Source organism: Vitis riparia, chromosome 6, assembly GCF_004353265.1.
Source record: "Vitis riparia cultivar Riparia Gloire de Montpellier isolate 1030 chromosome 6, EGFV_Vit.rip_1.0, whole genome shotgun sequence".
NCBI classification, from domain to species: domain Eukaryota; kingdom Viridiplantae; phylum Streptophyta; class Magnoliopsida; order Vitales; family Vitaceae; genus Vitis; species Vitis riparia.
The window spans coordinates 13,739,988-13,756,778 of record NC_048436.1 but is presented as its reverse complement, the minus strand read 5'-3'; the positions used below and the strand labels follow the sequence as shown (position 1 = coordinate 13,756,778).

At 36.8% G+C, this 16,791-nt stretch overlaps 2 protein-coding genes and 1 non-coding gene across 6 annotated transcripts; 2 read left to right on the top strand and 1 right to left on the bottom strand.

Moving 5' to 3' along the window:
- Window positions 1-9,020, top strand: LOC117916390 (DEAD-box ATP-dependent RNA helicase 20-like). Its single transcript, XM_034832359.1, has 15 exons — window positions 1-383; window positions 1,177-1,269; window positions 1,373-1,537; window positions 1,689-1,784; window positions 2,711-2,785; window positions 3,031-3,192; window positions 3,520-3,600; window positions 4,306-4,404; window positions 5,847-5,942; window positions 6,853-6,984; window positions 7,557-7,631; window positions 7,950-8,039; window positions 8,141-8,215; window positions 8,455-8,712; window positions 8,840-9,020. Exons 1-14 carry the CDS (start codon window positions 93-95, stop codon window positions 8,629-8,631), a joined length of 1,707 nt encoding a protein of 568 aa, XP_034688250.1. The 5' UTR covers window positions 1-92; the 3' UTR covers window positions 8,632-8,712; window positions 8,840-9,020.
- A 701-nt stretch (window positions 9,021-9,721) lies between these two features.
- On the top strand, window positions 9,722-9,794 carry TRNAR-CCU. Its single transcript has one exon. It is a non-coding gene; the product is annotated as a tRNA-Arg (tRNA).
- A 531-nt stretch (window positions 9,795-10,325) lies between these two features.
- Window positions 10,326-16,467, bottom strand: LOC117916372 (protein NETWORKED 4A). Of its 4 annotated transcripts, none has more exons than XM_034832332.1 (5): window positions 16,289-16,467; window positions 15,364-15,494; window positions 14,738-14,843; window positions 13,118-13,229; window positions 10,326-12,321 (listed from the first exon to the last, which is right to left on the bottom strand). In XM_034832332.1, exons 3-5 carry the CDS (start codon window positions 14,750-14,752, stop codon window positions 10,595-10,597), a joined length of 1,854 nt encoding a protein of 617 aa, XP_034688223.1. In that variant the 5' UTR covers window positions 14,753-14,843; window positions 15,364-15,494; window positions 16,289-16,467; the 3' UTR covers window positions 10,326-10,594. The 4 variants fall into 4 exon arrangements, with proteins under 4 accessions (XP_034688223.1, XP_034688225.1, XP_034688226.1 ...); XM_034832334.1 differs by having other exon boundaries at window positions 14,738-14,838; XM_034832335.1 differs by having other exon boundaries at window positions 14,738-14,832.
- Between the last annotated feature and the right edge of the window lie 324 nt (window positions 16,468-16,791).

The following is a 16,791-nucleotide window of genomic DNA, read 5'->3' as shown; positions in this document are numbered from 1 at the left end:
TCAGATTAGCACGAAGCCACGAGCCCTTCCCTCGGCTGCTCACACGCACTCTCTCTGTCAATATACGTTTCCTTCTCTCTCGGTCTCAAGCAATGTCTTATGTGCCACCGCACCTGAGGAACCCTTCTTCTTCTCTCTCTCGAACCTCCAAACCTACCGAAACCTCCGCGGTAACCCTAGACGACACTCATCGCACCACCAACAACCTTTCCTATTCCTCCACAAACTCTCATCTCTCTCATTCCAACGCCTCTTCCTCTCCTTCTCTCTCTCGTTGGGCCTCCTCCAATGCCGCCGCCGTGCCTCGGACTCCCTCCGTTCCGGAGCCCGTTTTCCCTCAGTGGAAGCCTTCCGACCGTGTTTTCCGTATGAAACCTGAACAGGTTTGATGGTTATGGTTCTCTGATTGATTTTTTTTTTGGCTATGGTGGTTTGAGTGGGTTGTTGCTTGAATTAATTTCACTACTATGCTAATTTTGGCGTTCTTTTTGGAGTTGTTGTTGTGTTGTTTTGTGGCCCTGTTTGGTTGCTGAGATAATTATGAATGAGAAGGGGAAAAGTCAACGTTTCTTTTATTGTTGTTTAGTTGGAAGAAAAAAGAGAGAAAATAGTCTTAGGAAACTTAAGTGAGATGATTATTCTGTTTTTGGAGGAGCCGAAGCAATGGATAGTGTAAGATTCAATTATCCTTTGGAAAGTTATATGATTCTGATTCTGTAATATATAAAGAATGTGACTTAAGAAAATGTCACTGAATATGACCAAGGTTAAAAAAATGTGGCATAAGTAAGGAAAAATGTGACTTGGGCAGTGAGAGAGCTCAAAGAGGTATGTCACCACCAAAAATTTGATACTTTTTGTTCTCATGGTCTGCTCGTTGTCCTCTCCTTCAGTTTTCTGCCTGATTCTCAACAACCAACCGGAGTATCATTTTTTGCTAATTTTAGTCATTGCGTTATATTTGGACTTGAAGGCAATAGTTAGTTTATGGTTCAATGTTTCATTTGTGCTCTAAAACGTATTTTCTGCCTGAGATTCTTTTGGTTGAATTATAATCATTTTTGTATTCTGAAATTGGAGAAATTGGAATATTGGCATTATCATCAAAGCGATCATTTGAAATATTGAATTTGAATTAATGTTTTTGTTATCTTGGCATGATGCATTTACATACAGATTGAAGAGGTCCGATTGCGGCTTAATGTTGATGTTACTGTTGCTCCAGACTTGCCTCCTGCACCTGCACCAATTGAATCATTCACAGACATGGTAAATTTGTGCGTTTATGTGTCTTGGTGATATGATCAAAGCTACTTTAATGAGGCAGCAATAAAATCTCAAGTTAAGAAAATATGGTTTTCTATTTTTTCAGGGTCTGCACCAAAGCATCATGAAGGATATTAGCTTTCATGAATATACTAGGCCCACCTTTATTCAAGCTCAGGCCATGCCAGTTGCTCTCAGCGGAAGGGATCTCCTGGGATGTGCTGAAACTGGTAGTGGAAAGACTGCTGCTTTCGCTATTCCTATGATTCAGGTCTTTATTTCATGATTTTAATGGACTATTATGAACTTTATATTTTCTTTTGAGTTTTAGTGTTTGCTTGGAAATTGAATAATTGGATCTATATCTGGCTAATTGATGGTTTTCTGCCTTACTTTTCTATCTTCCATTTCCAATTTTGCAGCATTGCTTGGCTCAACCTCCTGTTCGGCGAGGTGATGGACCATTGGCATTGGTCTTGGCTCCCACAAGAGAGCTTGCCCAACAAATAGAAAAGGAGGTGCCAACTATTTTTTGTGAATAGAAGATGAATGCTGTTGTTAGGATTATCTAAGTTTCAAACTGTTGGCAGTTATAGTTCATGTTTTTTCTTCTAAACCACATTATAACGATGCTGCAAGTGTTTGTCAAAATTGAATTCACATTTGGTTCTTAATTATGTTTGTTAGTTTTAATCTAGAGTGGACTTCATGTTGCCAACCCATTTAGATGAACAAAGACATTTTGGCGTGTTGAATTGTTATATGTTTATTATTCTCACCATTTTGTTCTTTGTTTTTGCTGAACGGATACACAAAAGCACTCTCTCACATTCTTCATTATATTCTTTGATCTCGATTACTTTTTTATTAGATATGAAAGTTATATTAAACTGGCATGCATTCGTTGGATTTTGTTTACTTCTGAATATGAATATTTATGCATAAATAGGGACCAATAACATTTTCTCCAAATTCTTTAGAACCTTAAAGCAAACTAGGATTATTTCCTTTATTTAGTTTCTTTGGTCAATTTGGAAATGGAATTAATATGTCTGAACCATGAAAGCTGATAATTCTTGAGTATGCTAGGCTTATCTAAGAAGGGTTAGCTTGGTGAATGATGAGATCATTCTTTTATTGCATGTGGTCTAGCACATCATATCATTTTAAGTATTGTTTTTCAAACTTGGTTTTTATTTTATTTTATTTTATTTGAAGGGTGAGCACATTTTTCCTTCTCTTTTGGGTTTTATTCTCTACATTTGTGGGAATAAGAACCAATATTATCATTTATTTAGGATATATGAGATGAATAATTTAGCGAGATTTTTTTCTCCTTGAATTATGAGTTGTATCTTTGATTTACATTTAATATCTGATCTATTTTGAGATCATCTTTCGTTCTCAAATTACCATGTTGAGCAATCTGATGTCTCCTGTCCAGGTTAAGGCTTTTAGTAGATCACTTGATTCCTTTAGAACTGCGATAGTTGTGGGTGGAACAAACATTTCCGAGCAGGTGACCAATTTTGTCTTGATAATTTCATTTCATAATGGTTTTTGAAAATTGAAATCGTTGTCCTAGTTTCTCCTTATTCATTTCTGAGCAGGACTGCAGGAGAACAAAAGGAAAAATTTATGTCCTGTCTCTTCTTATTGCTGTTTACATTTCATTTCCTTGGTGCAGGAAAAAATGGTTTCCAATCCTATCTTATATACATATATATGTTTTGTTGGTTTCTTTTGTTGCTTGACACCAAACAGAGGTCTGAACTTAGAGCAGGAGTAAATATAGTGGTTGCCACTCCTGGAAGATTCATTCATCATTTACAAGAAGGAAACACGTCTCTTTCCAGAATTTCATTTGTTGTTTTGGATGAAGCTGACAGAATGCTTGACATGGGATTTGAACCACAAATAAGAGAGGTATATTACATGCCAATCCATGTACTCACATTTTTAGATTTTCCCCACTTGCTTATATCATTGCTACTTAAGAGGCTCTGCCTTTATTTAGTTCATTTTATGCTCCAGTTCCTAGTGTCTCTCTTTTCTTTGTAAGCACGTTAATCTATCTATACATTTTGTGTCCTTCCTTTTCCTTGCTTTTGCAATGTTTTGCATGCTTTAATAGAAAAACATGCAATCAGTTTACTTGCATTTGGTTGCAACCTATCATCATCTCATTCTCAGCATATGGTCCGTGAACCTTCTGGAAGAAGACATTTTACACTCCCTTTCATTCCATTTCAGGTGATGCAGAATCTGCCACAAAAGCATCAAACACTGCTGTTCAGTGCAACCATGCCTATGGAGATTGAAACATTAGCACAGGTTGGGAGTATTTTCTGTTTCACATCATAGTGATCTTGTCAAGAAGTTGATTCCATTTTTTATTGCCTCATGCTCAAATTGAACCCAGAGTTTGTGTTAAACTTGTACTGTGAAGTTTTTACATCTGATGTAAGTCCATGCCTTGTCCTCCTGATTAAGAGTTTCATCCAATATCCTCTAGATGTCCCTCTGGAAAGCATCTGAACTCGATAAATAAGGTTCTGCTGTATATTTGCCTTTTTTTTTTTCTCCCTTCTTTGCTTTCTTTTTGTGGGATATGATCAAGCACTTAACCTTGGAGTTTGAGAAAATTGAGTCTGACTTTGAAATCAGTGTAATTGAATGCTCCTATAGGTTCCAAAAGTACATTAAAAGAAAAGTACATTCCCAACTTTGGCAGTGCTTTCTTCTGCATAATGTGAATTTCCCACTTTTTCTGATTTTTTAAAATCTTTCTGGTGTTAAAATGAGCCTACAAACAATGGATGCTTTTGAGAAGAGGTATCAAATGCCTTTCTCTTTTTGGTGTTAGCGTGTGTGGCACCTCCAAGATGACATTGTTAAGTCTTGTAAAAATTAAGCAAATTTTTTTTAGAAGTTGCTCTGAGAACGATTATGTCTTCTTTTGTATTTATTTGGATTGATTTTGATGTTAGCATGAAGTATTTTGGCATAATTTGACTTTATTTTTTTGTGCCGTCTTAGGAGTATCTAAATAATCCAGTGCAAGTAAAGGTGGGAAAAGTGAGTTGCCCAACAGCAAATGTTTCTCAGATTTTGGAGAAGGTTTCTGAAAGTGAGAAGGTATGCTTATTTTGGCACTTGATACATTTTTCTTTCCTGAAATCTCACTTAGTCCTCCTCTAATTTTTTAATCACAATTTTCTGATCTTACACATGAGTCTTTTTTAGGGGAGGAGCTTGGACATGTTCTCTTGTTCTTAAACATGTATGCTTCAAGTTCTATTACTTGGAATCCCATTATCACTTTTAGTATTTATCCTTGTCTAAATTAACAAGTTAGATTTCTAAATGGAGGGTCAATCCTAAATTGGGTATGAATCTGGAGATAGAGGTTATTTGCTTGTAAACTTGTAGCTGGATGAATGACTTGAGAGATATGACGTGTAGTGATAGCAAGACTATACATTATAAGGCTAATCAAATGAGACATTTAGAACTTACTGGCATACTGCAATTGTTGTAGTCAGTACTTGTTCTTGGTGGTTTTTTATTTTTTCATTTTTTTTTAAAATTTGTTTTGTTCTTTTGGGAAATTAAATGGGTTATGAGCCTCCATGAAGACTTGTTTCTTTCATTTATTGCTATATATGAGGAAAGATTGTGGTGGACACTAGGCTTGATGTTGTATAAAGATAAGTTGACCACAGCAAATTTTCTTCTATGCCTTTTCTGGGCTTGGAAGTTCCTTTAGGACATTTAAAGAAGAGGTGATATTTGGAGTAGTTGAGGTTGGCCTTTTCCTTGGGGTGGGGATGGCTGCAGCAAGGGAAACTTACAGTCCCATCCTTGACCCTCCAATTCAAAACATTTATCAGGTTTATACTCTCAGCAATGGTTTAGTGCATCAGTGCTAGCTTTTATAATGGTGATGAGACTTGGTATTGGAAGATATTCTATGATAAGCATAGACTAATGCATAAAATAATCCAAAATGGATTGTGGGGTATAAAAAAAAAATATAGTATGCCCTAGCTATGATACTTATGGCTAGCATTTGAATATATCTATTACTATCCAAAAGTCTCAGGAAATCCAAAAATTCTATGTAGATAATAAGACTATCATCATCATCACTATCCATTCTATCCATTGTAGTTGCAAACCATATTATTTGAAAACTATGTTATGATAAAGAGTACAAATCAGATGCTCCTTTCAGCTCAAGCTTGTTAATCAGTTGGGTTAGGCATATGTATGCTTGGTGGTTTGATACACACAAACATAAGAATGAACTGAAACAATCTGCAGATAATGTCAGGTGTCCCTTTTCTTCTTGCTGCCAGTTATCATGGTTTGAATCAGGTTTAATTTTCCTTCATTAATGGTCATTTCCATTGTCATTACCATTCGTTTATTCATTTATCCTGCTTATTCTCTTTGATTGTCTTGTACTTAAAATCAACCATGGTAGCTTGGCTATTATGCTTTTAGATGTATCGGGTCCTTTGATTGTGAGTTTTTTCTTTTGATGGTAATCTTGTTACAGTGTCAAATATGTGTAGATTGATGGGCTTCTGGCTTTACTTGTGGAGGAGGCATCCCAGGCTGAAAGATGTGGTCGTCCCTTTCCTTTAACCATCGTTTTTGTTGAGAGGAAGGTATTTCTGATGTCTGTATACATTTGGTTTACCTGTTTTATACTCTGTAAATTTTAATATGCTGGTTATACTTTAAGCATCTTGTGTGATAATTTCCTTCTGTAGAATCCATCCATACCAACCTTTTTTTCCTTAGTCTAAACACAGGCACCTAGATGCACCCATTTATTTGTCAACTATACTGGCATTTAAAAATTTTCTAGATTGATCTACCAGCTTTTCATTGCCAATTCTTAGTGCCCTCTTTTTAATGTTATGGCTTAGTCCAGATTATATCTTCTGAACATCTTTGCATGAATTTACCATCGAAGTGCAAAATGTTCATAACATGATAAAATTGTTGCAGATGATCAAAGATATGTTGGAACAGCAACACAATGTGATGATCTTAACTAACCATCACATGTAGGGTATTGTATTTCTTGAAGTTGAGTTGGAAAATTTAGTGTTTTAAGAAAGTTTGTCATTCTTTACTTAAGAAATGCTGCCTAGATGCATGATTTTTTTGCAGGGGCAGAAAACGTGGTTAATATGGTGCAAGTTTTTTCTTCCTTTGATCTATGTTTGTGTATTTTTTCTTTGGCATGGTTTGATGTCAGTTCTATAGTGCTAGATGAAGAGTACAAATGATTTTGTTATCTTATATGTTTGTATGTGTGTATGGTTTTCCTCTAATATATGAGGTCTTAGCATGGTTCTCTAATAACAAGGCATGGTTTGATGTCAGTACTATGGTGCTTGATGAAGAGTACAATTTATATATGCATACATATTTTATCTGATTTTTTTTTCTTTCATTCATATATAAGCTTGCTCTATTTTTATAGTGTTTAAAGGATAACTGTTGGTGTTGGTACTTTACTAAACTTTAGGAGACATTTTTAGTACTTGGATTTGGGTATGTATACAGACAAGGTGCGATGAAGTTGCGGAAGCTTTGGTAGCTCAAGGTCTGCGTGCAGTTGCTCTTCATGGTGGCCGCAGTCAAGCTGAAAGAGAGGCTGCCCTTCGTGATTTTAGGAATGGTGCTACTAATATCTTGGTATGCCTGTGTGTATCCTCAAATAGTATTGATGATTTCACTTTTAATGGGCTTGTTCAGCGTGTTGTGGACTGATGATGATGCATAGTGTGTAATGAAAACTGTGTCCAACTCCCCCTTTTGGCATGGTGGTCTCACTCACAATGGTGGATATCTACTTTTGCATGCTATAAAATGGTGCCACTCAGTTTTCTTGGCATGGTCTAATTTGCCTTATTGTTTTAGTGAGTTTCAGGTCTTTTGGTCTAGTTCTTTGTTTGTTCTTTCTTTTATTGATCATTAGGTTTAGATTTATCAATTTAGAGAATGGGCTTTATAATGAGGATGACAAATTTATATAAATGCTGAATTTTGTTTTTCAATATTATTAGCTTTATGCAGAGAATTATGTGAGGCCATTGACCTCATATTCATTTCACACTTCTTTCCCATTCTCTCTGATTTTCGTCATTTAGTTTGTATTTCTTCTTCTGGATTTCTAACGTGATTTCTTACTTGATTTGATTCAGAATCAGGATGGTTCTTGACCCCATACTTATCTGTGTAGCTTATTTTTAAACCTTTCTATGCAGGTTGCCACTGATGTTGCGTCCCGTGGTCTGGATGTTACAGGAGTTGCCCATGTTGTTAATCTCGATCTTCCAAAGGTATTTATGGCTTCAAGTGAAAGTTTTTGCTCACCGAGTTCACCTAAAACCTACTAACAAGTCTTGGATGTTCCTAAAAGATTTTGGAGTTCTTGCTGGCGTGACTTGTCATTATAGTAATTCAATGGTGTTGTTATTTGGAAAGAATATTTTGTAGGTAGTAATCTTCTTGAATATGAAGGGCAATATACAATATAAAATAAGCTTATGGTTGTTGACTCTTTATGCCACTCATTTGCCTGCTCCTTTCTGTCACTATTAATTTGCTTATAAAAAATAGCAAGCTTAAAGCTTAAGTTCTGCATGCCTCAATTATAGGCAATGGAAGATTATGTACACCGGATTGGAAGGACGGGGCGTGCAGGATCAACAGGCCAAGCTACTTCTTTTTATACTGATCGTGATATGGTATCTTCTTACTCCACCTTTTCCTTGTACTTTATTTCGGTTTTCCCTTCAGTAGTTCTGTTAATAGATACTGACTCATCTTCTTCAATCACATTGTGTAGTTCCTTGTGGCTCATATAAGGAAAGCAATTGCTGATGTTGGATCTGGGAATACTGTGGCATTTGCAACTGGGAAAGTATGGTTTTCCCCTACAAGTTGCATTTCAAAATCCATGTGTTTCTTTTGCTTCACATTTACCATGTTTCCCCCCTTTTTCTGCACATTGTTTTTGTATACTTTTAACAGCTTTTTGTTAACTCATGGGAGGATAAGTTAGGTTAAATTTCTAGATTTTTCTTTGAAAGGGTGTTTCACTTTCAGTGTTTTCCCTTCTTTCCATGACTTTGTAAATCTGATATCACTATTGACTTCTAGGTTGCAAGAAGGAAGGAGAGAGAAGCAGCAGCTGCACAGAAAGAAGCTAGGATTGCATTGTCCAATCTCTCATTGATGGGGCCGACATCCTTAAATATAGAGGAAAAGTATAGGTTCATGATGAGCCCCTCGAGCATCAAGACAGAAGGTGCTGCAGATGATGCTTGGGATGACTGATATAAAAAGGTCTCCCATTTGGTACTTCTTGTTACAAAAGATGGCTAATGATCCTATGTCTAAAGTCTCCAAGATAGCAAGGTCCGGAACATCTTTTTGTTTGCGAAGTTAGTTTTTTCTAGTTTGACACATTCATGCCCCTGTGCCTGCCTGTGGTTTGCATGACATTGCCTCGTTATATTGATGAGGGTAATATGCATATTTGTAGGTGTTGCTTGGGGTACAAGGTGATGTCAATGATGACGAACTTCTTGTAAGTTTGTTTTTACACAATTAATGTAGTTAGCTCATGTAACTGGGACTAGTTATTACTTAATAGATGTTTTTAAAGTTTGTAGGATTGGTTTATGATGGATGCATATTATTATCATCATGTTTCACAAATTGCAGTTAGTTTTCTCAAAATCTTGTGCATTGCCAAGAAATGGTTTGAGAGTCGATCACCTTAAAAATCTTTCAATTTGGTGTCAATACACATTAATTTGGTTCTGGGGGAATCGCTTTGATGCTGGCTGAACAGCCGAAAGGTGATGAAGAAAAGCCTACTCAGACACGCGATGCCGGGGTGGGGGGGTGTGTTGGCAATCCTGAGAATTTATTTTCAGATTAGCAAATTCAGCGCAACATTTACAAGCCGTGGTGTTCATGTGGAGGTTTGGGGTTGAGTTTGGCTTTGGTCTTGATATTCAGGTCAGGTTGAGCTCGTAAATCTGGCACGGATGCAGAGGAAGGTTAACCTTTATGCTTGTTTTAAGCAACGACTGAACTGGGAAAAAGAAAATTTATGATATTTGGTCGATTTTATGCCAATTGAGAATTAAGAAGAGCTTGTGTTTCATGGTTTTGAAGGGAAAAAGAGATCTGTGCCATAAATGGACTTTTGAATATAAGATGCATGAACCTCGAAAGGCTAATTCTTATTTCACCTATTTAATCGAGGGATTAAGTGAATGTGCATTAAGTACTCATTGGGAGTTGGGACGCTACTGATAAATTCAATCTTTTCATTGTAACCATTGTCCTCGATTTTTCAGAAATTGCTTCATTTCTTTTCTTATTATAAATGTAGAGGTACCCATCTTAACAACAAGCGCCTGTAGCTCAGTGGATAGAGCGTCTGTTTCCTAAGCAGAAGGTCATAGGTTCGACCCCTATCTGGCGCGTTCTTTTTCTTTTTTTATTTCATATATTACTTCGCCGTGAGATTAGCTTAGTACATTATAACTTATAAGATAGTTTGTTACTTTACACCTTTTAGCAGGTAAATTCAAATTATAAAAACTTAGAGAAAAAAACTAATAATAATATTAATTTTTTAGAGAAAAAAAACTTAACAGACCATTTTTTCAAAGATAGAAAATATTTAAGAAGTTATGCTATACTTAGTTTTAAAAAAGTATTAAAGAAAGGAATGAAATATTAAGGATTTTTTTTTTTTTGATTTATTATAAAAAAGAAAATAAAAATTGTAATTAAAATTTGATATAATTTTAAATTATTTAATTTTTTCCTAGAAGAAGAAATTTAAATAAATATATAAAAAGAATTTATTAACTTAAATTTATTTATTTTTATCTTTTTTATCTTCTTTTTTTTCTCATTCACAGGATTGCCAACTGCCATTACTCTTCCTTTCTTTACTTTAAAAATGTTTGAACTCTGATTTCTAAGATCGTCTTTGTTTCTTTCAAGCCTTAGGAACCACAACAAAGGCTTTAAATTCACATCTTCCTTTGTTTTAACTCACACCCACAGAGGGTCAAGCACATTGAAAGCCTCGACTAACTGAGCTGAGGCAGAAGGTAATTTATTTCCAGCATTTCTCCATCAATACCTAAAGTTGCCAGCAACTTTTGGGCTCTTCAACAACAAAGCAATCCAAGTAAGGCCTATGTGAAACTTCAGGGTAACTTAACCTTCACCATCCAGACAATACATACATTATCCAAGCTCACATACCAGATTAGGATGTTAAAACTGCAGGCCGCTTGTGGACTGTAAAAGCTTGGCGAAGCCGATTGTAGCCATTCCTGTAATGGTCAAGGGAGAAACAAAGCTGGCGAATCGCCTCTCTCTTCTCTTCTGCTGCTTCTGAGACTAGACCCTTTTGCCTCTCAACCTCCTCCTCCAGTTGCTTAGCTTTTGATCTCAGCTCCTCCACCAGTCTACGTGCCTCTTCAGCTCCAGCGACCAGCTCTGCTTGTTCTATTCGTAGTTGGTGCAAATACTTATCCATTTGAATTTTCTGATCATCTCTGGAACTTAGTTCAGAGATAAGTGCATGAACTCTTGCACTGAGCTCATCTCTTTCCGACATTAAAGTGTCATGTTTCAATTTTAGTGCGTCTAGGCTTTTATTCAGGTCGTTGATGCGATCACCACTCTCAGCAGTGTCTGCCTTCAACTGCTCGATTTTGGTCTTCCATAACTTTTCCTGTTCTTCAAGGAGAGCTTTGGTTTCTGTTTTTTCGGCATCTACTTGCTTGATCTCCTCCTCTAAAGACTGGCAGCGTAGTTCCCATTCTTTTAGCTTCTCCTCCAAATGAGACTGGTTGTCCAAGAGTTTCGAAATTTTGGTCATTAGTAGTGATTTTTCGAGCTCAAAATTATGGTCAGCATCAGAGATGACTTCTTTTAATTCCCTGATCTCATGTTCCCGATCTGATAAACTAGTTTTGTACCTCCCAACCCTTTCCTGAAGCTTGGAGACCTCCCTTTTCTCTCTATCGAGCTTGGCTTTCCACATAGCAATGTCTTTATGAGCCAATTCAAGCTGTTCCTGCATATGGCTGATACTTTCAGAGGATCCTCTACTTGCAAGTTCATCTATCAAATTTGCAATTTCTTTCTCTGAACCCTGAAGCCTTTCTTTTGTGATTCTCAGCTCTTCCACTAGGCTTTGAATCTTAAGACCAGGGTCTGAACAATCCACTTCCAACCCAACAGCCCTTTCTTCAAATTCTGATGCTTGTTTTTTTGCAAACTCCAGCTCGGATTCCTGCATCTTGATATCTCTAGGTGGTAATTCAACAAGCTCAGCCTGGAAATTATTTGAAAAGTCCAAGGGTCCATATTTCTGGAGCTCAGTTTTCAACCGAACGATCTCTTCTTCTGAAAGCTGAATCTTTTCCTTAGCAGCCCTCAGCTCTTCTTCATATCCAGCAATTTTTCCAAGTAGATCTTCACAATTCCCATTTCCGGTTCCCCTCAATGACCTGTCTGCATTCTCTTCCTGTTGCATCCGTTGCTTTCCTGGCACGCCCAAGTAATTGTTGACAGAGGAATCATCAGATCCCGACTCGGAATCCGATAGTGAAGATGACTCATCTCCTTTGTTGTACAGATCAGAGCTGCTCCCACCTGAGCCGAGGAAGAAATCAAAACCAGCAGCTCGACGACCAGATTTACGTCGCCTCTCCCTTTGATCAGGAGAAGGACATGTAGAGGCTAGTTCAGAACCAAGGTCAGAAATGCCTGAGCCCTGAGATTGGAGATCTGATGGAATATTCTTCCTCAGTTCTCCTGTCACATGGTCATAACGCTCAGCCAGCGACCTGTGAATGCGGTAAAAGTCCTCAACGTGAGAGATCAATTCAGGTCTCTTCTGATAATACATCTCAGCCTTTTTTGCAAATGAATCCCCATCCTCTTCAATCAGCTTCAACATCCGTTTCACACTCTGGTCCATCTCTGAGGCCAAGTACCCTTTTATCAGTTTCTATTCAAAAACTGTTTTAAATTTTACATGGGGTAATTGGCAAAACATTATTTTGTCTCAAATGAGATAATTAGGATTAACAACAAATATCTATAGGTTTATCAGATTAATGTGTTGAGCAAGAGCAGTGGCAAAAATATCCACCGTTATCCACTACTTGATCTTAAAAGTCTTAACACAAACCTTACTTCCGTTAGAACATCAACATCAAAACTTAAAGTTGATAAAAGATTGGACCTCACAAAAAGGTTATCGGTATTCCTAGAAAGAACCGTCTACATTACCCTGTCGATATTACAATGCATGTCTGAAATAGTAGGGAAAATAAATATAATAAAAAACAAGATTGAACAAGCTGCAGGACTTCAAGAGAAATGGCTAAGAGAATGGATTGAAATTTAATTTTAGCACAGATTGCAATCCACACAAGACACTATAATTAGGTCACTACAAAGTTTGAGGACCAGGACTATCAATTCAGGACATCCATCATAAGATGGTTTAAACCACCTAATCAAGGATATCCAGCTGATTAAGTCCTAAATATGATGGATCACTAACATTAAGGATTAAGCTCATTTGTATATATTTGCACTTCTACTTATCAAAAAAAAAAAATATATATTTGCACTTCTACTATTTCCTAAAATATATGATGCATAAGGGGTGGCATGTGCCCTTCTTATGATCTCTTTGTATAGCATGCTCTGCAGTCAGGCATTAGAAAACTAACAAGAATAATAACAAATAGCAGTATTAGTTGCTCACCCTCAAGATTATCAGCGAGCCACTTGGAGTTTTTGGGACTGATATGACTATCCCACCACCAGGAATGTGATTTCTTAGATTCTGTTCTCTTCAGATTCTTTTGTGACTTAACCTGAAATAAAAACAAATAAAAACCACAATATCATACCAGACCTACAAAATAGCCAACATACATTCAGATGTTCTTATTGTGAAAAACTTAGGGGCAAGGGAAGCTTTCCAGGGTGTAGTTCAGCAGTAGTGAGACCTCTAACAATGATCTGCCCATTATTTAAGTGGGAAGCCTTCCAGGGTGTAGTTCAGTGGTAGCGAGACCTCTAACAATGATCTCACCAGTATTTAAGTGGTGCGGATGGGTGCATATCACCCAGGGGGGATTTGCCTCGCAGGCACTTGGAATAAATGCGTCCCTGTTGGGGTGCATTCTCTGTTCTAAAATTTAATATAACCCACAGCCAAAGAGTAATCAGCAAATTGTTACCATCTAAGGTTTAGGATTTAAGGATTAGGGTTGTAAGAGAGAAGAAGATTGCTAGTCATATCCTCATTCACTGTGGGAAAGCAAGAGGACTGTGGCATCTTTTGTTTTCATTTTTTGGTATCTCTAGGATTCTCCTCAATTTAGTGAGGAAGGCTCCTTTGTGTTGGCATGAGAGTTCTTTGGGAAGAGAAGGAAAGTTTGGTGTTAGTTTTGGACCATATGGTAGGAATGTAATCATAGATCCTTTGATGGTGTGAAGCATTTGGATCAGCCACTCAAACACTCCCTCAATTATGCCCTCTTTCAATTGTCCCTTGACTCCCATCAGCCTCAACATGATAATCCTTGATCCTTGTTAGACTTCATTGACTGGCTGGGCTTCAGGTAGTGTTTTGTTGATTGTCAATGCTGTTTTTGTTTCCTTTTGCTGCCCTTTGAATACCCTGTGTACTTGGGGTGCACCATTTCCTTCCATTAGGCGCTTTTATCAATATTGTTCTTACATGTGCATCAAAAGAAGTGGTTAATATTCCCTTTTCCTTCCCCTCTTTCCTTGTTGAAAAGAAAACAAAGCATAAAGTGAAGGATGGGTGGAGCATAATGTATTCTTGCTGCATTATTGCAACATGATTACTGTTCATGTACTTGTCCTCTATTGTGAACTTTCCAGGATATAGCAGCACACATTCTATTCAACTAATAGGTTACACAAATCCCTGTTTGTTGATTTATTGGATTTCATACTCTACATTCAAATTGTCAAATCCCATGGATTATTTTCATTTGTTGGGATAGTGAATTTTTGGATGACCACAAATTTATTTGCTCTATTTATTTATAATTCTAAATATACATACTTTCCCATGTAATAATAGTTTTAGGATGAGAGCACAAATCCAAAGAAGCATTATCAAAGGTTCATCCAAATTGAATGGGTAACTGAAATAATACTTATGAAATATATGTTGTTTTGCTTTCTTAATTACGGTCAAGGTAAACAATTTCAAGTGAGAAAGTGTATACTATAAAAATTTAAGGAAAATACTTAAGGGAGATGCATAAATAATTGTAGAAGAAATGGAAACAAGAGACAGAAGGAGCATACACATTCATATATCCCAATTAGTTCCTTTTCTTACCAAGGAAGATGCCATGCTGCTAAGTTGGTGAAGTTTGAGAGTTGATTTAGAGGGCTGGATCCAATAGACTCTCAGAGCTTTGTTTTGCAATGTATCTGCAGCTAGGCTTCAATAACAATACTCAATCAGAGGCTAATATGCAACATCAGAACATCTATATTGAGATTATAAGTTTAAACTGGAAAATGATTTCAAATGGAAGGTTCATAAATGATGGCCACATAATTCAGAATGGGCTTATATAACATAACTTTTTCATCTTTGATGTGCTAGGAAGAACCTAACCCTAAATGATTATTTCATAGTTAACTGAACTTTAATTTCAGTTTAAGCACAATGCACGTGAGTTCACAATTACTATTCCCACAAACTATATGAAAACCCTGGCATGGTACCATCTAGCATCCTACTATTTTCAGAACTGTCAATCTACAATAAAAAAGAGTGATTAAAAATCATCAAAGAAAGGCCTGAACAAGAAGTTTAATATTATCGAATCATCAACTTATCATAAGTTATTGAAAAAAAATAAACATTATAAACAAAAACTGAAATTGATAATAAAACCATCATGAAAAAGAATGGAAAACTTAGAACAACGAGTCGGTTCCAGAGGCAAAACTTACATTGATACTTTCGTTGATAGCAGATTGAAAAATGTAAATCCAAGCTTCTCAGTTTATATCGACAAGGGGCTGATATCCGTTGAAGAAAGTGGCTGGATCCTTTTGGATTGGCGTCAGAATTAAGTCAATAACTACAGGTCGCCGCCCAACCAACAACAGAAAGGTGTTAAAAAAAAGGGGGAAAAGAAATAGGCAAGAAAAAACCACCAACATGGAGCGTGACCCCACGCGCACAGAAAGCGCGCGGACTTGGCATTTCTCTGGGGATTAATTTCTGCCTGAACCTTGAAATTAAGACAACTGTCCAGGCGAGAGCTCCAGCTATATACACGCGTTTCAAGCACAAAACACCGACCCAAAAATAAAAATAAAAGTAAAAGTCATATAAATTCTTGGACACATGTAGAGAAACCAGAAAATGATGGTAAAACCGGTTAAAAAAAAGACTCAACAGTAGTAATAAGATCATTCCTGGCAAAAATTGCTTTAAATTTAAGTTCAATTTGCAGAGACCTCGGTTGCGAATCGTGAAAAACTATTCGATTTCCTACTAAAACATTTCTAAAAAAAAACAAATTATTGGAGGACATAAAAGAAGTAAGAAAAGGGAAAAATGATGGTAAAACCGATTGGAAAAAGAGTCAACAGTCTCCACAAGATCATTCCTTGCAAAAACTGCTTTAAATTTAAGTTATTTCAGAAGCCTCGATCGTGAATCACGGAAAACTATTCGATTTTCCACTAAAACGTTCCTTAAAAAAAAAAGTAAAAATTCAATGATCTATACTCCACGATCCTCCTCCGCACCAAACTTGAACAAAGATCCAACGAATAGGATAAAATGACGCACAGGACTAAAATCCGAAGCAGAAAAACAATCACATTATCAGATTGGATATGAAAATCGAAAAATTGAAGAGCGTACCTTGAGCTGGCGCAAGAGCTTCAACAACAGCGAGTGTGCGGAGATGAGATGGAGAGAAAGGAAGAGGAAATGGAGGTGGGAAAGATGAAGTCTGAATCCGAGTACTGAAGAAAGAAGTCAAAGACTTCCTTGCCTATTTATAGATAAAAGAAACAAACAAAAGTGAGGGACCCCTCACTCTTCTTCTCCCTTTGGCCCTTTTCTCGTGAGTCGTGAATCAGCTTCGGACCTCTCCTTCTCAACCCCTTTGTAACTTTAGCTACTCAAAGGACCGTTTTGCCCTCGATCCATACTCTTATTTCCCAAAATACCTAATATTTCTTTGTTTTATAAATGACAAGGCAAAAACGGATTGTTTTCAAAAAGCATATTTTTGGGGGAAAATCTTCCTTTATCGCCTAAATTTGTATGCTTTTATTTTTGAAAACAAAAACCATTGCAGGCTGCCAATTCTTACATGATCTTTCAATCTATCAAGTACTATCAACTTCAAGCAATCCCAC